This window comes from Lathamus discolor, chromosome 2, assembly GCF_037157495.1.
Source record: "Lathamus discolor isolate bLatDis1 chromosome 2, bLatDis1.hap1, whole genome shotgun sequence".
Taxonomy (NCBI): domain Eukaryota; kingdom Metazoa; phylum Chordata; class Aves; order Psittaciformes; family Psittacidae; genus Lathamus; species Lathamus discolor.
Window position 1 is genome coordinate 66470768 of NC_088885.1, and position 22854 is coordinate 66493621.

Sequence of the window (22854 nt, forward strand, 5' to 3'; positions counted from 1 at the left end):
AAGTAGCAGGGGGGCAAAGATATTTTCAACTTTACGCTTACAAAGTTATGCTAGTCTCTACCTGCAGCAATGCCTGCAAACCAGTATGGCCACAGGAGCTGGTGTGGTGCCTGCCAGCTTTTGTGGCTCACTGCTTCCCAGGATGCTGCTCCTGCCCTGGAGAGGTGATGTCCAGAGGCGGTGATAAGGGTGTCCCTGTCTGGTCTGAAAGGAGCATGCGGGTTCTCATGCTTCAGAGCCATCAGAGGATGCTTCCTAAAGCATCTGTTATTATAGGTTTATGTAAAAGCAGGTATCCAGAAACTTAGGTATAGGTCAGGCAGAAAACCAGGTCAGATCCTCTTTTTGTGCAGCTCCGGCAGCAGTGCCAAGAAAGAGTGCACTCGTTTGGCAATTCTACTATGTTTTACTTTTCTCAAACTTGTAATAGCAGCTCCTGGGTCATTGCTGTTGAACTGTTTTTATTGAATCAAGTATAACTTGGTTTTGTAAGCAGGTGATCACAGTAATCTTGGTAAACTCTACTTTTTGTGACCCCTGTCCATCACATACAATACTGTTTTGATGCTGAACATTTCTGTGAGTTCTGTGAAAGTCTTTCACCTGTTTCTCTGTATGTAAAGGGAGTAGCTACATGACCCTTTGATCATATATTGGATTTGATTGTAAAATGCAGGTAGGGTTGCCTAATAGGTCCTTTGCAACCTGTCACAGAAGGCTGGGCTGTGTCCATCTTCTGTATTTATCAAACATAGAGCAGCGTGCTGGACAAAGCAGTGTACGTGGCCTTCTGAGAAAGTCCAGTTGGCCATTTAGATGATTGGTTTGGTGATTTGGTGTATATTTTGAGGTATTTTCCCTCAGATAAGAAATGAACTTTAGACCCACACGTATTCTGGAGACATTTTTGTCCTTACCCCTGCTGTGATCTGGGATCGAGCATATAAGGAAAAGAGCGAGGCCAGGGGAATGGAGGCAAAGTTTTCATTTTCACTTTTAACTTTATTTTCTTTTTCCACAGGGTAGGTCTGTTTCTTTAACAACCTTCTACCGAACAGCAAGAAACATCATGAACATGTGCTTCACGAAGGAGCCTACAGTAGCTGAAGTAGAGGTGAGGCCAACACAAGGGGTGGTAGAAGCGTGTATTTCGGGAGATTAAGTCTCAGGATTCAGTATAGTTGACATTAAGGCATTAGTATAAGCAGTTTAAGCCTGTCTAGTGTAGGAGAAAAAGAATTGGTTGGATAGGCATCGTATTGATTCTTCCTTTTTTAATTTTTTGACATTTTTAATAAAGGTGTTGATGAACTGAGGGAGAGAAAGAAGTCTTAATCTGTCATGTGCTGAAGCACAGGAGCCAGAAGGATCTAAATTCTGTCTTCCCGATTCATTGTTGAAGAATTTATATTCTTACTTTTAAGCAGCGTTTTATGTTGAATGACGTTGAGGTCATGAAAGCCGTGTAAATTTCTGGGGTTTATATTTTAATGAGAGATGCCTTGTTCAGTGAACTAAAAATGCATTACTACCTTCTCTTACCACAGCAAGAGTATTGGCGGATAGTGGAACAGAAAGATTGCCATGTAGCAGTGCATTGTGGAAAAGTAGATACCAACACCCACGGGAGTGGCTTTCCCGTGGGAAAATCTGAACCATTTTCAAGGTAAGATCACCAAATCCATGTATTTTGTTAGCTCATGCCAGCTGCCCTGTTGTTCTGAGTAGGGGTGGGGGGGCGTAAGGCCAGCAGTGCAGCTTGATGCTGGGGATGTTGGCACCAGGAATGTGCGCTGACATGTAACTGTCTCTGTGTCACCCCTCAAACAGGCATGGGTGGAACCTCACAGTCCTTCCTAATAATACAGGATCCATCCTGCGACATCTTGGTGCTGTGCCTGGTAAGCAAGTCTCTTTTCTATGTTTCCAGCAAGAATAAGTGTCCTCTATGAATGTGGCTGTGTAGTCACCAAAGTCTCCTCTCTCTTCCTGGCTCCTGTGTTCACTGGCTGACCAGGCAGACACGCAGTTGTGCATAGCATGTGGTATTTAAAGGAATGAAGGCAGGTGTGCAGATAAAGAATTAATGAATAGTTGAGACCATACACCTGGGAGGAACCAGTTGTACTTGCAGTATCGCTTTCTCGTTGCCAGTACATCAGTGTTCTTGCTTTGTGTCAGTGTGACAAAGTACAGAGCCGTGCAATTCCTTACTTGTAAAACTAGCCTGTAGCTCTAGGAAGAGCAGCACACAGGTTTTCCATATGAACTGTCACGAGTGGTCCAGCTACATATGTAGTACCATTGCAATTTACTGGTAGAAATATTAGCTGAAAGCGTAACTCAGTCTCCCATGCAGATGTTGAGCCTGAACAATCCAGCTGGGAAACACATTATGTGTTTACAAGTACATGTATGCTTGACAACATGAAACAACCTCCTCTGATCAATGCCATTGAGCTAAAATTGCGGGTATTTGTACATTTTTAAGGGATAAAATTTTTTCTACAGCTATTAGAAAACAATTATGTTCGAAGGCGATGTAATTGGTAGATATTTTGTTAGTGGAAATGCTGGATTTGTTAAATTATTCTGTGTGAATTACTCTCTCTGGCAGGAAGACTTAAAACTTAAGGGGTCAGCTTGCGGGTAGAAAAATATTTTTAACAGAAATGACCTCTCAAACTGTCTTTTAATTAGAAACTGCAGTTAATCATAACTCATTTTCAATCTCTCTGCTTTAGGAGTGACAATTCCTTGGCTAAATATTGGCATGGTCTTTTCTACCTCATGCTGGTCTCGAGACCAAAATCACCTTCCATACATTGACTACTTACACACTGGTGCTGATTGCATTTGGTAGGTATTCCTGTGTTTTGTTTTCTTCTCATTCACTGCAGCGGCTGTCTGTAGTTTGGTGTTAATAGCAGGTTGTGTAGTACCTCTTGCATGAATGAATCTCACCTAGAAAGGCCCAGTGTGTGTGGTCACAGTTTTAATGGGAAAATGTAGTATAAACTTTGGTGATGAAATGCCCTTTCCTGGAAGAAAAATTTCACTTTATCTTCCACGCTCTATTCTGAAATATTTAGTGATAAACTGTTTCTGCTTGACACACCGTTTAATCTGTGGAAAGTTTTCATGACATGGAAGTCAGATGAGAGCTAGTCAAGGTAGACTTTACTTAGGCTGATGGAGAACACTCATCAAGTAAGCTCTATATTGCCACTTGTAAAGTGACTGAACCCACACTCTGACTACATAGGCAGTGCTGTCCTTTTTAATGCAAAATCTCTTGAACTCTGTATCTACCAGGTCCCTAGTGTTTTCTCTTTTTTCATTATGATAATAATTTTTAATATGATTACACACATCATTCCAGTGTCTCCTTGTGGACATCATCTTTTGGTTGCTAGCTACATTTCATATTTCATAGAATCGTAGAATTGTTAGGGTTGGAAAAGACCTTAAGATATTTGGTAGACAGATCGTGCAAATAGACTTAACACTCAGCTTATGTTTTTGAACATGGTGAATCCTTCCTGAATTCAGTGCATACATGCTGCTAGAGATGATGATGACTTAGGTTGCAATGGAAGTACAACAGCTGATGGAGAGATTAAAGGAAGCAGGTGCTGCTGGCATGTCATGCTCATTCTGTCAGTTTACTGTGACATTGGTGTTATTACCCAAGAGGATTATCGGTGACAATAACAAATGATAAGCAGTGTAACTGTTGTTTCTTGATGAGAGAAAATACAATAGAGAAGAAAAGTTACTTAAGTGGTGTCCCCTGCAAAGGTGAGAAGCCGGTTCCCGTTCCTGTTCAACAGTTCCAGCCGTTCCCCTCTTGAACTCTGAAATGCAGGAGACTTTAGCTCCTTGGGTGGTGTGACAGGAGAAGGCCTGTGGAGAGCCCCTTTTGCCTCCAGTCACCATGGAGGCAGTGGCAGTGTCAGCTGCTCTTCATTCACATGCAAAGTGTGTACTTTGGCCATTGCCTTTAACTCCCACCTGCTGAAGTCAGAGGTGCTGACCCAGCTGTCACTGGGAAAGCACATGTCCCACAAAAAAAGAATTTGAACTCTTGGAGGAAACCATTAAAGCAGGAGCTCCTCTCTGGAAATATTTTATGCAGGAGAAATGATCTGTATGTGATCATAGCAAGGGGTGAAGGCAAATGCTGGATTATGCTGCACATCTGGGAGTTTGTTCTTCTCTGTCATGAGCATTTCATGGCTCCTCTCCCTGTTCTGTGAATCAGGAATCTGTAATCTTTTATAATAGTATACTATCAGGACAAACTGCTGAGCAAGCTACATTGTCCTCAACCTTAGGTGAATCTGTTTTTCTCTGTGACATTCATCTAGTCTGAAATGACAGCAAATTCCAAACAAAAGGCATTCAAGAATTCCCCTAATTAAGTTGTGAGGCCACTCTCTTCATACTGTGCATGTCAAAACATGCCTTTTGGGATTGAACAGGCTTGAATGCAGCTAGCCAGTTTTAGGAAAAGCTACTGGCTCTGTTTTTCCAAGCTGAGAAGAATAAAACCAGGGAAGCCATTTGCTTTTTCTTGATGGACTTGCTTATAAACACAAGTATATAGCTTCAGGTGTATTATGATGATTGTCCTGATGAAACATTGATATTGTGTAATAACTCAGAAGAAGGAAGACATGAAACTCCTTAGTCTGTAAAAGCTATTCTTTGGCAAGGCTGCCAGGCTGAAATGTCAGGCTAGTATTCATTATTAACTCATTACAACTTTTAATATTGCAATAAAGTACCCAGCTTTATTGAGGAAAAAATGAATTTAATAACTAGGTCTGATGTAATATCTGGAGTAGCCCTGACAGCATTGCTTCTGGTGGCTGCTTCAGTGGTAACAAAGCAGACTACTGGGGCATCAAGCTCTCTGTCTTGCAAAGTCCAGCCAGCATCCAGAAATCTTCTCTTCAAAGGACACATCCCTGTGGTACTAAAATCACTGGTGCTTCATTTACCTGCAGATTGCTCAGGTCACTGTCTGATCCCTCAGGTTTTACCTTCTGAAGGGTAAACGGGAGAACTCAATTTGCATGCAGGGCAGAGGTCAGTGACCTAACATTTTATTCTGGAGGGATCCTCAGTGCCCATTAAAAGAGTGAAGAGAACCCAAGACACTCAGAAGTCTATTCTAGCTGCTCTCCTCCCATTTTTACAGGTAGATCAAGAATTGCAAATGAGTGAAATCACAGCATACACTGCAGTTGCAAAGGATCTCCATTCCCCTCAGCCCTGCCAGTAGTCAGTCCCATGCACTTTTGTGCTATCCCTCCTCTTCACACATCTTTTCCCTGCTTTTTTCCTGGGCCCATCTGGTGAGGGGCTGCATGCTTGGATCTTTTGGCTGTTCCAACTGTATTTTCTGACTCTAAAAGGAAAGAGTGGGCTCTGCAGTGTTCTGGGTTTGAACTGAAAATATTTTCATCACCATTTAAAATCTCTTACTATAGTGTAACTAGAGTACTATGCTACACACATGGAGCTGTTCTGAAGCTGTCATTGATAGCAACACAGGTATTGCAAAGTGTTTGATACACAGCATGCATTTAAAATTGCTGTTGGGACTTCAACTTTATCAGGTTAAAGTTCTTCACCTCTTTATAACCATCGGATTTCTTAGAAAGGTCCTGATGTCAATATATGTGTCTTTGTGCACCCAGGCAACCAGCTCATTAGAGCCCTTACTGTGGCTGCAAGTAGCTGCATGAGTAGATACTGTCATCTCTTCTGGCATTTGGCTTGAAGATCAACAAAGACACATCAAAGTCATCATCAGTACAGTGAACAGTAACGAGATGTTTGAATCATAGGAAGTACAGCCTCCTACAGACTCATCAAGCAGGATAACTCTGTATGACGCATACAGACTTTATATTAGTGCACATTATAAACAAATATCCTAACAAGGTCTGTAAGGCCAGCAGAGAATGCTTTATGAAAGTGACGGAGGGACTGGATGAATGACAAGGAAACTACCCTTTCCCCAAAATCCTTTTATGTGTGTGTGATGGGGGCAAATGGTTGTGGTCTTTCTGCTTGAAGTGAACTAGTAAGTTGTGATAAATCTAGAGGTGCTTTTTACTTGTCCTGAGCATAACAAATCTGAATAAACTAATGTTTCAGATAAAGCATAGCATGGCAGCAATGCAAGGCAGGTTTGGGAATCCCATGATGTGCAGTGTGTTTCCAACCAAACTGCACTGCTCAGTTTGAAGTTACCAGATACGAGCTACCAGATCTTGGGGAGCAGGTATCTTCTGGGTGGACATAAACACCTTTCTAGCAGAGTGCAAGCAAGAGTAGTGACTAATTGTCACCATATTGCCACCCTGCATCCAGCAAAATAGCAGTTCTCTGGATGTGTGAAGCTAAGACCTGAGACTTATGTTCTTGTCATTTCTGCATAGGAAGCACTGCTGGCAGTGAGCACAGAGAGAACAGGTTCTTCCTTGGCTTCTTAAGGGGAGAGGAGGATGTGGAACTTGGCTAGGAAAAATTTAAATCTCCCTTTCTGCTTTGGCTGCTCTGAGTCAGGTCTTTTGTTGCAAGGAAGAGAAGGGATGTGGGATTTATTTAGTAAGCGAGGCAGGAAGCTCTTGGGGTACTTTGTGTTTTAACAGTGAAGGTGATTTGCGGTTTCTTCATTGTTACAGATACAAAATGTTATTAAATAAAAAGATTGCTTGAGTGATGCACAGGTAATAAATGCAGCAGTTTAGGATAAAGGTAACAACATATATTGGTGCTCATGAGATGCCAGCTTCTGCTCGTTTTGGTGCCATTAAAATGAACACTATTCTGTGACTGATTTCTGTCCTCTGATTCTACAGAGTTTTAACATTTCTGTTTCAGGGATTTTTATGTCCTTTGACATTTAGTGAACACCATCAGACAATCTAAATAAACAGCATTCCATGAATCCTGTGTTTTACCAGAAAGAACTGTGTGGAAAAGCCTGTGTTTAATTTGTTTTAATCAATGTCCTGATCTGAATTGCCTGTTCCTGTGTAGCTGTGGACCGTTATTTACTCCACAGTAAATCTTTCCTCTTTTCCTTTGACAAAACAACAGGTATTGCATTCCTGCTGCGGAGGAGAACAAACTTGATGATGTGGTACATACCCTGCTGCAAGCCAATGGCACTCCAGGGCTGGAAATGCTTGAAAGTAATGTAATGGTAGGTTAACACTGGGAGAAGTATTCCCATTTTGAGAACCCAAGGCTAATCAGGATGCTGGTTGCTCAGGGTTTTTTTTTTTTTGTTTTGTCTTACACTAAAATGATGCAGAGGCTGTTGTTAAAATCTGGCTGCTTCCTAATTGCAGTGTTTGCCCACATGGCATTTTTCTAGCAAGGCTCACATGTTAAAATGTTGAAATAAAAATAAATGTGACAGTGCAATAAATACCCATTTCTAATACTGACCACAGCGTGTTTAACCTCACAAAAGGAGTGTTTTGTAATCAGTTAATCTGCCATGACTGACATTTTATAAAGCCACCATGGATATGAGAAGCCTAATACTTAGAAGGATTTTTGAGTAGTTTTGGCTCTCTTGTTTATTTTGTGGATAACAATTTATATTTAGTGCATGTGAATATAAATTTGGGAGCCTATAACAAAGACCCTCCTTCAGCTATTCATGTTAGCATGTTAACAGAAGTGAAGAAGCAAGGATGCCTTGGGTGGGATGATTTAGTGTGAGGTGTCCCTACCCACGGCAGGGGGGTTGGAATTAGATGATCTTGAGGTCCTTTCAAACCCTAACTATTCTATGATTCTATGATTCAATACCAAGTCTGAAAAGATCTACGTGGAAAACAGTCTGCAGTACTTTCTGTAGCAGTAATAGGTAGTATTGTTTTGAGGCTCTGTGTTTGAAATTGTTTGGCAAGTGAAAGTTTAAACTGTTGATTTCAGAAGAGCCACTTCTGTAATTCTCACTCCAAACACTAAGCTTCAGCCATGTGCAGAAGGGAAGAGAGAAAGTGAACAGAGCTGAGCCGTTCGCAGAGCAGACAAGTAGCATGTGGCAGTCAGTATCCAGCAAGGGAGGGGGATGTAAGTGTAAAATAAAGTTCTGATTGTTTTTTGGATTTCTTTTTGTTGTTGTTTTGCTTTTATGTGTCTCTAGATCTCCCCAGAAATCTTGTGTAAGGAGGGGATCAGGGTGCACCGTACTGTACAGCAGAGCGGGCAGTTCGTTGTCTGTTTTCCTGGATCCTTTGTGTCCAAAGTGTGTTGTGGCTATAGTGTTTCTGAAACAGTGCACTTTGCTACCACCCAGTGGACAAGTATGGGGTTTAAAACAGCCAAGGTAAGTTGAGAAAAGGAGTTAAAATGGATTCATGGCCCTGCCATCTAAACCGACATTTCAGGATTGATAGCGTTGTGAGACTTGTACAATTACATCTAACTTTGTGGACTGTTAAATAAAAAAAAGGAAAAAAGTTCTGCAAGGCATGAAAAAAGCGAGGAAGCTTTTAAAAAATCCCTTCAGAGCTAATGATAATATATTGTATATATATATATTGTATTACGCTTACGAATTTTAAGTAATGTTTTCTAGAACCATTAGAATCTCAGGTGTGAATATCTGAATAAACTGTGCTTAGTAGCTCCTATGAATAGGCAGAGTCAATACTCACAGCTGTATCACGTGTCTTTCTCTGCCCCGCCATTCAGGAGAAGCTGTTGATCAGGGCAATTTCAATTTTAATCAACTTGAAAATCTTTAGGTTCACAGACCCTAGGTTCACATCCAATACTAAGATGTAAATAAAAGCCCTTTCCCATTGCCTTTTCACACAACTAACTGAGGCAGGTTGTCTGCCAAAACCAACAGGTGAATCATCCAGTCATCACGATTTTGACTACATTTCTGTGGTCTTGGACAAAGAATATATGTCACTGGTTGTGTTCCCAAACTCCTCAAATACACTATGGGTTACAGATGCTATTTTGGTAGTGTTTTTTAGCTAAACCAGTAGTAAATTATCATTTACAGCTTGAGAACAAGTGGTTAGTAAGTAATAAAATGTAATATGTCCACAGTTAGGTTTTGGATCTTTAGGGTTAATGGAATTCTTCCTGCCTGATTATACTAACTGAATATTTAACTTAGTTTCAAATAAAAGGTTATTTTATTACAGATTTATTGTGGGGGAAGGTGGGAATTGTATATGTGTATAGATAAGGAATGAGAATTCTGAGCTAACCTTTTCTGTCTGAAGGTACACAATTATATTAACTCCATATGCTATACCTATTGCTCTGCTGAACACTTGCTTGACATTCTGGAAATGCCGGTCCTGTAAGAGACAGAAATCACTATGCAGCAATTAAAAAGCTCTTCTTGGTGCCTCAAATTCTGAAGAACAGTTTCTTTTGATTAACTTTTAAGAGCTTTGCACTGGGTAAACATAAGCTGATTGAAAATCCATCAGATTCCAATCTATGATAACCTACCCTGGAAACTGAAGTCACAGTTCTCACAGACTTTAGGAGAACCACACATACATGTTTGTATCAAAGTAATTCTGGGAACACCCACTACACTCTGCTTTTCCTTCTTTTATTTTCCTTCCATCCTTTCTTTCTTCAAACTATCCTATGTTCTTAACTCCCTTAAATTTTGGAAATTCTTCCTTTGTTCCTTCACTTTGGCGAGGCACTTAGTCATTTTCAAAGGTGGGCTGGGACTGTGCTTTTCAGAGGTTGAGACATTCTGTGTAATGAGCAAGATTCCCATTTTGGACTGTTAATGAACTGTGACAATTGTACCTTCCTGTCTGTCTGTTCTCAACAGCAATATTGACAGTTTTCAACTGTTTGATAAATTAACTTTGGTTTCATTCTGTGATACTGTAACCTGATTTTTTTTATAGTGACTCTATATTACTAAACAGTGTTGTTTCACTTCTGTATTGAGTGACTGCTCAGTCTCCTTTAATATATGGAAAAAAAGAAATTCTGCATCTGAAATGGCATTGATTTCAGTTTGTAAGGAGTTAGGATAATTGTGGGAATAAAAGAATTAGTATAAAGCCTGTGTAAAGGACAGAGAGTTTTCACCTAAACCATATGTGGAACCAGGTTGCTGGCTTTTAAAAAACACCCTGAGAGCTTTTGAAATTTTAAACTTAGGATGAGGAAAAGGTTTACAGGTGTGGTGAAGAGTTTGTGTTTGGAATGGCAAAGGGGTAGCTCCATGTCCTCAAATAAGGCATTGGGCAGAGCGAGTACAATTCATTTAGGAAACAGGAGAACAGAATATTGAACTAAATGAATGCACTCTGGTCTAGAGGTTTGGAAATAAGAAAGAACATCTGGTTTTAAAGCAGGGCTTTGGTGCTATAGGGCCCACCAGAAACTTGGTGAAGAGACTCAGCTGGTACTGTAATAGGAGAGGAAGAAGTACATAGGAAAGATGGAGTTAGTCATCCAGTTGGAGCAGCACTGCTGCAACCAAAAGAGAGATTACAGTAAAATAATCCAGGTTTAACTCTGTCACCAGTGATGGAATCCCTGTGCCCTGATCTTCCTGTTCTAAATAAGAAAGGCATGGTATTAGTTTAGCACTGTTCTCCTGACTGTCCAACCAGTATGCTGGCAGAGGCTTTATCTGTATCCCCCCAACAAGTTTTAGTTTGGTTGAGGAATGTGCCTTTATAATGTCACACAATGACTACTCCTTGGTTCCTGTCACAGAGCTGCCTTAGCAGACTGGGTTGCTTTTAGATGAAACCAAATGGTAAGAGGTGCTTCAGAAGTGCCGTCCAAAAACCAGTGGCACTGTGGCTACAGGACCAGGCTAGACTGCTTCAAAGCCATCAGCTTTACATACACACATGGTGGGTGTTTGACTCCTCAGTGTCAACTGTATCACTCTGCACATTCACTCCTGCTTCACTGTATCGGATGGTGTATAGCCTCTGTCATGCTAAAGGAGATGAGAAAACCTGTGAGGCCAGGATATACGATGATAATGGGAAATGCTGGTCTCTTCCCCCTAGCTAGGATAGCGGTTGTGTTGTGTGCAATGCCAGAACAGAAATGGCTTCTGGGAACAGCTAGTTAGGAAATCCATGCAGGGAGAAGAAACTCTCATCTCGTTTCTCAGCAATGGTGGAGCTGAGCTCAAAATATCACTGCAAATAGCTGCACTGTGATGGTGAGCAGAGAGTAAGAACCGTGAAAGAGCAGTAAACCGTGAAATATCCACTGCTGTGGTGTTTCATTTCAAAAGACAGCCTTGCATAAAACTAAGGAAGCTTGTTAAATTGAGAATGCAGAAAGAAGGGTTAAGTGTTTGCGTGCAGCATAGAAATTGCTTAAAGATGCTGTGTTAGAGACTCACAACACATGCACATTGCTTAGTTAAAAAAAAAATGTTCAAAAGGCAAACCCCCACTAAACTTGGCATGCCTAACACCAGGGGAAAGAAGTCTGTTTGAAATGAGACCAAAACCCCCCTTTTGTATGCAGAAGAGTAAAATACAAGTAAAACATCTACTCTAGCAAGATGCATGTAAATACACACAAATGCAGAGCAAAAGGAGATTTCAGGGAACAACTTCCTAAAGACCAAAAGAACAAATAAATGTAGAAAAGAACAAGACCAGGGTAATCAACATGGCTTTTGCAATGAGGTCATGGTCCCCCAGGCCACGAAGCTTTTGGAAGGATATATGGACAAAAGAGATCCAGTTGACAGAGTCTGTCAGCATTCCTGGACGAGGTTCCTTGGGATGGGTTCTTAAAGAAATTAACCTGTCATGGGTTGAGAGGGAAAGTTCATGCACCAGAAAACTAACTGATGTAAAGAGAAGCAGAGGATGGTAATAAATGGTCAATTTTTATCATGGAGGGAAGTCTCTTTTCTGCTTTCCTCAGGGATTTGTACTAAGGCCAGTACAGCTCAACCTCTTTTGTTTTACCGAGGGTCAGAGTTTTCAAATGACACTAACAAAACTTCAGATATTTCGGAAAACGCTACACTTTTCCCAAGTGTGCAGTAAATAAAGGAATTTGCCTATATAAGAATTATCAAAAGGGTTTAAAATCACTCAGTTCATACTGACAGGAAAGTAGCTGTAAAAGCTTACACAGAGAGGAACTGGTAACAGGCAAAACTGAGCAGAACCAAACCCTCTCCTTTTGCTTGTTGTCTTCTTTCCCTGACATCTGCCTATTTTGCTAGTTGTTGTCTTTGATGTTTTAAAAGATGCAAAATAACAGCAGCCCTGTGCGTCAGGTAGGTGAGAAAGATAGATATTACTGGATGGCTGCGAGTGCAAATAGTGTGTTAGTGAGCTTAAGTGATCACATTACTCCTCTTGGTCTTCACAGGAAAGATTAGATTTTAGGGAGAGAATTTTGAGGTGTTTATTGGTTCCTCCACTTTGGTGAACTGCAAGCTAAGCTATGCCTGGGCATCCTTCTCTTTATTTTTCTCATTTGGGGGACATTTCTCCTGTCCTGGTCTTGTCCACTGATGAAGTTTAATTTTATTCTTTGAAAAAAAGGTGTACCTGAAATGTAGTGACACTGGAGTACTTGCATTTTTCTTCTTTCTCTTTGTAGATGCAGACTTTGCCTATCTTTTATTCTGCATTAAATTTCACTGCAAGACATATTAAGATAGCAAAGAGGCTGATTTCATATTTTCATATATGCCATCACGCACTGCAGATGCTTTTTTGCTTTCTACTGTTGAGTCTGGATGAAAACAGAATGTTAGTTGTAAGAGGCACTAGGGCATTCTTCAAGAAAGCAGTTGATAATGATGGCTGGTAGCATGCGTTTGGTTTAAGGTTTCAAGTTTTTTCTGTGGCATTGGCTCACCTAAAGCGTAAGCAGAAAGTCTCCTTTCGTAGTCTCTTCATCAGAAGGACCCAATTCAGCAAAGCCCTTGGGCACCTCACTTTCTGCTGGAAGGATTTACTTCTGATTAGCATTTGTTTCAGTGTGTAGTTAGTACTGGTTGTAAGTTTGAACATAAATACTTTGCTTAATTTGGACTATGGAAAGCTTTTACTTTTGGTGGTTTTAAAAGGTTCCTTTTGGCTACATTGAAGTCATTCTTTATAACTTTTATTTTCCAATATGCTGAAGAACTAATCTGGCGATTTCTGTCCCAGGAAATGAAGAGACGACGTATCGCCAAACCATTTTCGATGGAAAAGTTGCTTTATCAGATTGCAACAGCAGAAGCAAAAAAGGAAAACGGGCCGACTCTGAGTACGATATCATCACTTCTTGGAGAGCTCAGGTAACGAATTGGGGGCCTGTTGTACCTATTTTGTTTTAATTGACAGACTCTGGAGGTGGATGACGTAAGTAACCCTTTCATATGCATGTCTTGTACCTACTTAACCAAGGAGAAGCCCAGCAAACAAACTCCGAGACAGCCACATGTGGAAGAAGCAGTTTTCTTGGCTGTATCTGATGTGAGAGTGCCCGTGGTTAGGATGTCTTACTCTTAAGAATTCCCTACTTCGGGCACCATTATGGAATTAAAGCTACAGCTTGCCTTGGGTTTTTGTTTTGTTGATTCTTGGTGCTGAGATTCAAGCTTTCCTGAAGCATTACGTGAACTGCATGGTGCCAAGTGGTTAAAAACCTTTATTCAGTTTTTCAGCCTCTTGGCATCAGTAGCCACTTTCAGTCCATGTCTGTCATGGGTTCTGCACCAGGAACTCTTGTCTTCAGCATCAAGATTATTATGCTGCAGTTGTAGAAGGTACTTTGCTTACAGAAAGTTGATTTGATTTAAGCCATTGAGTAAGTGAGCAGCTTATTTATAGGTGCTAATGCATCTCACATTCTCCCCAGTATTAAGGAAACATGTTTAGGGTTTCTCTTAAGATAGGTAAAAAAAAAAGAAAATATAATGTTGCCTGGCTGTGTAATGATCTTCTCTTTTGTTCCCTACCATGTAGTTGCTACCTATCTTTCAAGTTTGTGACAACTGATACTCGAGATGTCAAGAAAGTTTTGATGAATGGAACCTACAAACTGTATTTAACTAACTAGCATGTTCATTTGGAAAATTTCCAGTGACAGATTGAAGGGGAAAACAGCCCATGTGTTGTTTTAGTGTTCAGAAAGAAATACAAAGAGGTGTGCTGACTGCTTTACCTGCAGCTGGTTCCCCTGTGGGAATGAGCCCTTCCAAGTGCCTTTTTTTTTTTTTATTACTTTTTTTTTCCTTGAAGAGGAAAAGACTGCAAGTGCGAAAGGTGAAACAGAAATGTTGGTGCTTGCTCTCAGACCGTCACATCGACCTCTATCAGAGTGGTTCTCAAACTTGTTCTTATGCTTAGGTTGGGATTCTAAGGAGGATATCGGTCCTTCCTGTGTCTGCTTATGGAAAACAAACCCCCACACAACAACACCGATAAAAAACCCCAACAAAGTGGAACACTGTACCATTTTTTTTTCTCATTTGCTTTGTTTTGCTTGCTTGTTCTGTTTTTGCTGCCTCCTCTCTTGCTTTGCCTTGGTTGCTCAGTTTGCCCATGCCATTTGCTTAGCTTGGCTCTCCACCTATCTTCAGCTGTGTCTGGTGGTGAGCTTTTTTATTCTCCCCTTGCATCTGCTCAGCTCACTCCATGCTTGCTGTCTTCCACTCGGCTCCAACCTGACCTGCTCTCCTAATGCTGTGTAGTTCAGCATGGGAAGTACTGTCCACCTTGCAGATGCCATGGGTGAAGGGCGGCTGGAGGGCTTAGTTTTTACCCTTAATTGATATCTCCTTCTCTTTCCCCGGGTGTACAGCAAGATCTTCGTCTTTTGGCACAATCACTTGCCCTGCTCCCCCTTTCCTGCCTGAAGCTCCTCATGGTAGCAGGTCCTTGGTTCATCTCTGCCTCTTGATGAAGGTGGCTGTTACTCCTGACAGCAACGGCTCTTCCTGCTCCAGGTGGCTTTTGGCAACTTCAGGGATGACAGTCATGTTAGCCACATCTCCTGACTCTTCACATGGTCCTGGGCAACCACCGACCTACAGGAAATACTCGTCAGTCCCCAGTTCTCTGTGGAGCAGTTTGAGAACCACTGGCTCAATACAGTGGTCGCTGTTAAAATCCGGATATAGCTTTTGCAGTTAGGCAGCGTTTCTGTGGTGCTGGCTATCTCTCACCATGAGTAGGGAATGGCACCAACCTCTAACAACACTCAGGGCTTTGCTGTGTGGAGCTAAGGTTTCAATGATGATGGTGGTAAAAAGGTGGTTCTACATGGCTTTGTGGTGGTGCGAGGTGATGCCTGTGTCTAATTGCATAAAACGTTCACAGGGACACAGAGCTGAGGCAGCGGCGGCAGCTTTACGAGGCAGGTCTCCATTCTTCAGCGCGCTATGGCAGCCACGACAGCAGCAGCATGGGGATGGATGGAAAGAAAAAGCCTCGAAAGTGGTTGCAGTTAGAAACGTCGGAGAGGAGATGTCAGATTTGTCAGCACCTGTGCTATCTTTCCATGGTGAGTAAAGTCCTTTGCCACCTCTGGGGTACTCTCTCCCCTGGTAGGGCACTGTAATGGACTATAAGCATTTGAGAGACGGGAGATGACTACTTGAGTCGTCTCATACACTCCACACAAGATGCAGAGATGCTGATTTGGTTTGTCTCAGAATATTTACTGCCTCAGGCAGCAGTGACAGAAGACAACAGTTAGTGTCAGATAGCTTCCCTGCCCCTGTAAGGAAGGGGTAAACTAGTCACTCAGCTGCGTGGCTGCACTGCACTAGGAGAGGTAACAAAGATACCTGCTGATTGCCAGTAGGTGTAAGTCATGGCAGAGCAGTTCCCAGGATGAGCTAGCAACTCAAATATGTGCCCTGAGTCTTAGGCGTGCAGCTACAGCCTGTGCTGCGACAACTTCCCTGCAAGAGAAATTGCAGGGTAGATGTATTCTGTCTATCAAGCTGCGATGTTGTTTGCCAACCTGTCTGTTCAGAAACAGGATTCATGCCCATAAACTTTCTTTTTACAAGTAACTGCCTACTGGCTTTTGAAGGTGTGCTAACCACTGTGGTGACACTTCCAGGTTTTTAGCTGTATGCAGAACACCTAGAAATACAGCAATTTAATTAAAAATATCAAAAAATTCCTCCCACAACCTCAGGTACCACTTAATTCCAAGATCAGGTATTTAAATAAATACAGTACAGTGTGTGCAAGTCCATATTCCGGACATACTGCAATTATTCTGACATCCTTTGGGGTTTTTTGGTTACGTATGTAACTTTTCTGGTGGAAGGACAGTGTAACTTGTTAAATGGTTAGCTATAGCTGTTCCCCCCCTAGGATAGAATACACTCAGTTTATACATGCCTTTTGATGGCTGTTTAAGCAGTATTAATTTGAAGTCACTTTAAAATTACTCTATTTGAAAAAAAAAAAGACAACCAAATCCTCTTAATTCTGGCCTGTTTGCTCTGGAGTAAGTGTAATCAAGGAAAGGATTTTTCCTCATCACGCTTTGAAAACAGTAGTAGGGGACAAAAAAAAAATCAACTTGGTTGTCAAATTCCAACTGGAATGTGTAGGCTTGGCTGGTAGCCAGCTGAGCAAATGAGACCTCTGCTGAATGAGACGGTAGCTGAGGAATCCTGTGGCTAAGCTTCTGATTTTATCCTTATTCAAGACAGCATTAAAAGTAATCTGAAACTGCTGCTTTCAGGAAATCTTTAGGCTATGTGTTAGATACTTATGCATATATCACTATTTGGATTGGGCCTGTATTACTGTTGGTGTTCTGTGTTATAAATCATATGTATTTGCCAACATTAGCACTCAAAAAGGGATATGTACTTTCTTCTTACACATTCTGAATCATTTCACAATATGTAATACTTTTTGTTTATGCCTCTGACTATCTTGTAGTAAAATACAGGTTTAATAGCTCAGACAATAATTCAATACTGTGTGCATAACATGGCTACAATTTGGGGCTTACTGCACTTCTCCCCCCTACTCCTACATTTTTATATAGGTTGTACAGGAGAATGAAAATGTTGTCTTCTGCTTGGAGTGTGCCCTGCGGCATGTGGAAAAACAGAAGTCTTGTCGGGGACTGAAAATGATGTACCGTTACGATGAGGTCTGTATGATGTAGCTTTGTGATGCTGCTGAACTTTGACACTGAAAATTTGGGAGTAGACTTAACTCTGTCTTTGTCCTACCGAAACCTCAAGACGCTGTGCTGGGGTCTTTTAGATGTGGGAAGAACGTGCTGTATTATGATCTAAGTGAAAGAAATAGAGGGAAACATGATTACAAAGATGAAACCTGAAGCATAAATGGCACGGACAGGTATTACAGAACAGAAAAGGCATTTAGTGCTTTGGGATGCTGTAGAACATGAAGCTGTGCTTTGCCTGGTTAATTTCTTGTAACTTCTGTACTTCTGGATAACTTCTCTGTGGATAACTTCCAGTCCAGTTTGAACCTTCTCTAAGGCAAACTTGTTAGAGTACTTGTAGACAAGAGGTCCAGTAATGGCTTTAAGCAAATGTGATGGTTAACACTCACAGAGCTCAGGCTGGTGATTTAGGACAGTGTCTGGGTTCTGGACTAATGCTCAATCACAGTACAGTCAAATGATAGATGCCTCTTCATCTGGCTAATTAGCTCCATGTCTCCAATGTATAAGGTGGGGAATCAAGAGTGGGGCAGCTTTTCACTGTTACTCTGAATGGTGGATAATGAAACAGTAAGAGAAATTACAAAATCAGCTCTTGGAGATCAGTACTGGTGCAAGCAGCTTTCTGAGATGGGCTTCCCTAGGTGGTAATGAGTATTTTTTCCAGATGTAAAAAACTGCCAGAGTTTCTACATTTCTGAAAGATGTTTGACTGCTTCATGCCTGGCTACTGGTACAGAATTGGTTTTGAGGGCTGTGAATGAGGAGAAGGATCACCTGCATGTCATGTCTAACCGTTAGATAGACTTCGCTAAGCAGCTGCTTCAGCTCTGCACAAAAGCAAATTCTCAACATTCTTACTAGGGTGGGCCAGCCAGTTAGAAAAATCTCTCCCCTGCCCTGAACTTCATCAAATCCCTGAATGCAGTGGAGGTAGGAGTGGCACTGCAGCCAAATTTTGATGTGCAGGTCAAGGTCTGCTGATCCCTTCGGAGCATAATGCCATGCGGCTACTGCCCCTTCTCTGCATGGCAGCAAAACAGCTTTCTCTTTGCATGCGCTCAGAGCACCTGCACATCCAGACATCCTGACAGCATTAAACAAAAGTAGCATCCTGTAACCAATGCCAACAATGTCACAAGGAAAAAGTGGGATCTTTTCCTTAAATTTTCAAGAATTATTTAATAAATAGTAAATTATAAGCAGTGCTACTGTGGATTTTTAATTACAGCATTTGTAACTTTGTTCAGCAGTGGATTTTAAGTTGTATCTGAAGAACATTTCTGACCTCAGTGTAGTAACAATGGAGCCTGGCTTCTTTATTCTTGCTCAAGAGGTTTCTAGTTCTGCTCATCACTGTCTTCACATTTGGAAGGAGGAGCTTCAACAAGGGCTGTATCTGGACTACTGCGCAGTATTTCTCCTGAAATTCCTGGTCATGAATGTAGTATATGAGCTAAGGTTTTTTCCCCATTAGGTGCTTTCAGTCAAAAAGGCAGCACTGCATCACTGTCCATCTGAAGTGACTGGAGAAAGAGCAGATGCTGATTTGTGTTTTCTTTCTCTCCCTGAACAGGAACAAATAATCAGTCTAGTCAATCAAATCTGTGGAAAAGTATCTGGTAAAAATGGCAGCATTGAGAACTGTATCAGCAAGCCTACACCAAAAAGAGGACCTCGTAAGAGAGCGACAGTTGACGTGCCATCATCTAGGCTTTCATCCTCCAGTTCATCCAAAAGTGCTTCAAGTTAATCCTGAAGATGCCAACACTCTCATTTTGTCAATTTATATATATATTTTGTAATTATTATACCATAGTTTGGAGTACTTGCTGTAGAATACAAGCTGTCTTTGCACTAGCTCTAAAGAAGATTTTCTTCTGGTTTTAGAGAACTAATTTTGTTTTAGCATTAAACTGTTGAATTTTTTTTTGTACTTAGACTAGATAGATACAGCAGTCTGATTTTTTTGAACTGCCGTATGTTCACTGTTTTAAAAGCGGCAAGGGGCTGATAAAATATTAATTTGTATTGTCCCTATGGCTGAAAAAAGAAAAAGCCTTTTTGGTAACTGTGAAGAAAGGCTTTTAACCCATTTTTGGAATAGGTTGAAGTTGGATGTGTTTTCTAATTTGTTCTCCGGTCATGTGAGCAGATTTTTCTAGAGAGAAAAGGGATAGGAGACAAAAACTTGAATGGAATTGCTTTACTTTGGCTGTCTTTTATTCTGTCACAGCAAGATAAGTTTTGTAATTTTTTAAATTGGAGAATACACACTTTCTTTGGGAGGTTTTGGCAGCTGAAGATGGACTTTGTTTCCTAACTTGTAGGCAAAAGGAGGAGATTTGGAGTATGTTCTCTTTTACCAGCACATCACTATGCATCTGTTTCGAGGGGGGAAAATAAAAAATAAAAAAAGAAAAAAAAAAGGAGGAAAAAAGACTGCCTGCCTTGAGGAGTCACGTGAGGGAAAACTGTGCCTGATTTCATTAGGAAATCCATTCTGTTATTTTTTGGTGCTGTTGGCTACTTTATCAAAAACCCTTCAATAGCATCCTTTGAAAAAAAAGAAAAAAAAGTGATTGAAGCCATAAGTGCTTCTTTTGTCATAGACGTGCAATCTTTCTAACATTCCATTTCCATTCCACTGCTGTTTTTCACACCTTTACACAGTCAAGCATTAATTTTTGTTCTGAATTTGTTTCATTATATGATCACATTTAGAGCCACTAGCAGGTCTGCATCTTTCTTTTGAATGTGAAAATGCATTTGCTTTCATCTTGTCTATTTTTTCTCTTCATGTTGTAACAAAAAGAAAAAAAAAAACACAAAACACACCTTTTGTACATATGCCTGTAAATTTTTTTAAATACTTGAGCCTTTTCTTGGGGTGGGGAGGGGGGATGGCGAAGAGACAAGATGAAGAAAAGCCTTACGTTTCACTTTCTTCATCGGTTGGATTGGATGCTTACAGGGTTTTTCTTGTAACATTTATAAGTGCTGCTTACATCACTGAACAACAACAAAAAATAATAATGGAGTAGCTGTTGCCCTTTTCTGGTTGTGTGTACAGTATGTGTGGAATAAAAAAGGGAAAATGTTTTCACAAACTGTTTTGTTTCGTAATTGAATTCAACAATACCGTAGCTACCCATATTGCACTGAGCTTGCCAGTGGTGACTGTCAGGAAAGTCCTATAATACAATTTGTTGGTTGTTGTTGCAGAAGACTGAACTGTTTTGGAATATTTAACAATAACATAAACAGAGTCAAGTGTTTTCAAATGTGGTTGTCTGGTTTTTATGGCCTTGCTGTGTACTTTTCCCTCTTGACAGTAAACTTCTGACTATGGCTTACAGTTTGACATTTAATTTATTAGCGCTGCTCTGCTCTCTTTCCTTGTAAGGAAAGACTTCATGTTGTTTATTGCCAGTTTTTTGTTTACTTTCCAGGTTTGTACTACGAGGTTTAATAAAAAAACACAAAACTTTTTTGGACATTTTGTCTGTCTTCTGGAAAGCGAGTGAGTAAAGGAAGCTCCTTCAAGAAAAGCTGCCTTCAACAGACGCCTTGTTAAACAGAAAATAACTAACTGCAGGTAGCAAGTGTCTAGCTTGAATTTCCTAGAGAGGGCTCAGGAAACACTCTGTCAGGTAACATGAAACAGAGTGAATCCTTCAGGGAACTGGCCACTTCCCAGCTAGGGAGCTGGAGAACGTGCATCAGGCCTTTGTCAGGGCAGGTCTTTGCCAAGAGATCTACACCGTAGCTCATCCTTTTACTTACGCTGTTCCTGATTACATTCCTTCCTTCTGTGCATGAAGAGCAGAGCCAGGAGCCTTCTCAAAGGAGAGCAGATCCCTGCAAACAGAGCGTGAGACTTGACAAGCAACAGGCGTTAGACATGCTCAGACCTCAAGTTTCAAGACAAAAAATGCAGAGAAAAAAAAGGCAGCAAGATGATGACAACTACAGGTCCTATGGTTTATAAAATGCAAGCATTTAAGTTATAACTCATTCAGGGTTGCTGGCTTGCATCAGTGTAGCCAAACAGATGTTACCATGGAAAAGTAAGTTACACTGGTGCTCCTTATAAGTGACTTGGTTTTTTTTCCTGAGTTAGTCTCCTCTCTGTTCACTGTCATGGACAAAATATTTGGGTAATCAAGTAAAAGACATTGTTGAGATAGAAATACTTTATTTTGTCTCGAAAGAGGAGTAAGTTCATACAATGCTAAGAACTCTGTTCCACGAGGAGTGTAACATTTCAATATGCATCTCTCCTCTTTCTCTGTTTCTCTTTTTATCTTAACACCTATGATAAGTTGGTCCTGAATAAGAAGTGTGAGAGAGTAAACACTGCTGCACTAGTAGACAAAGGCAGTAGGCAGTAGTAAAGAGTAGAAAATAACTTTTCATTTTGGTTTGGATCCTAAATCTTCAGTTGCAGCAGCTGACAACATGCAAGGAACAATTTGGGTTCAGTATTACACATCAAGTCTAAGTACTTCCAATCAGCCATTAACGGTTAGTGGTCAAAGTAACTTGCATCTTCCCTCTTTAATTCTCTTATACATAGTATATACAACAGGTTTACTGCTCCCCTGAGCCCCAAAACTACAATTAAAGTGTGTGTGCTTTAGGCTTTTTTTTTTAAAAAACCAACCTCCACATGACTGGCAATTCTGTAAAAAGGCAGTATCACTAAGTAAAAAGATCTGGCTGTTAACGCTTGGTTAGCAAACTGCTACACAGGCAAGCTCTTCATTCACTTGTTCATTCATTCAGAAGTCATTCTTAAAGGATATGGGTTTAAGATTCAAATAGTCTGAGAGTCACTTTCGTCACTAACATCTGAAGCACCCTTTCTTTCAGTTACAGCAGCAAGAGCAGTGTCCACTTGAACTTCCTCTTCATCAGACTGAACAACTGGCGACTCCCCTTCGCTTGCATCTTGGCTGGCAGAATCGGTGCAGGTTGATGACAGGGAAGACGACAGTTTCTGGCGTAATTCAGACTGGCTCGGAACCTGGAGACTTATCTCATTCGTGTAGGTGTTGGATTCGGGCCCTTAGAGATGGAAAAACAACAACAATCAAACTTCAGCACAGCAGTGAACAGACAAGTCAGTACATTAACTGAGCTCAGCCTTGGTTAACGAGTTGCACTGAGGCCGTTTTGCTTCTTTTGCAAAACACCATTAGAAAACCTTCCCCAAACACAAAGTTGCCCTTTGGCTTTTCTGAAGCTGATCGCAAATACAAACCGCAGGCTGGCTTTAATCCGTTTCTGATGGAGTGTCCATTTTGCTCATTCTAGAATTTCTAACTCTTGAGAACAAATAAGGTAAGACTGCATGAATATTAAGTCCTGACTGTTAAAAGAGATGTAGCTGATGTCCAGCCTGCCTATTAGCCAAGACCCAAGTAATCCTCATAACTCCAACTTTGATAATAATGTACTAATTAATAATAGTAATAATTACTCCTGTAATAAAAATTGTTGGTCTTCAGCATATGCTAAGACTCATTACCAACAGGAAAATCTCCAGACAAACTCTGTCCAACAGAAGGACACAAATAAACCTGGGTGGAAAACAAACAAACTAGGAGATGGGCAATAATAAGCTCTAGTTTTGACTGAAAATGAAAAGGTGGA

General features: G+C 40.9%; 2 protein-coding genes across 9 annotated transcripts in view; one reads left to right on the forward strand and one right to left on the reverse strand.

Annotated features, from left to right (window-relative positions):
* JARID2 (jumonji and AT-rich interaction domain containing 2) overlaps positions 1 to 20688 on the forward strand; it is a 220279-nt gene extending 199591 nt beyond the window's left edge. For all 6 annotated transcript variants that reach the window (XM_065667285.1, XM_065667283.1, XM_065667286.1 and 3 more), the window contains 10 exons: positions 1022 to 1114; positions 1548 to 1666; positions 1831 to 1901; positions 2745 to 2859; positions 7120 to 7225; positions 8183 to 8365; positions 13191 to 13321; positions 15348 to 15531; positions 17047 to 17154; positions 18773 to 20688. In XM_065667285.1, the coding sequence (XP_065523357.1) occupies positions 1022 to 1114; positions 1548 to 1666; positions 1831 to 1901; positions 2745 to 2859; positions 7120 to 7225; positions 8183 to 8365; positions 13191 to 13321; positions 15348 to 15531; positions 17047 to 17154; positions 18773 to 18949 (1287 nt within the window). In that variant the 3' untranslated portion in view covers positions 18950 to 20688. The remainder of the gene's footprint in view (positions 1 to 1021; positions 1115 to 1547; positions 1667 to 1830; positions 1902 to 2744; positions 2860 to 7119; positions 7226 to 8182; positions 8366 to 13190; positions 13322 to 15347; positions 15532 to 17046; positions 17155 to 18772) is intronic.
* A 686-nt stretch (positions 20689 to 21374) lies between these two features.
* Positions 21375 to 22854, reverse strand: part of DTNBP1 (dystrobrevin binding protein 1) — a 74347-nt gene continuing 72867 nt past the window's right edge. For all 3 annotated transcript variants that reach the window (XM_065667289.1, XM_065667290.1, XM_065667291.1), the window contains one exon: positions 21375 to 22266. In XM_065667289.1, coding sequence (XP_065523361.1) covers positions 22016 to 22266 — 251 coding nt within the window. In that variant the 3' untranslated portion in view covers positions 21375 to 22015. The remainder of the gene's footprint in view (positions 22267 to 22854) is intronic.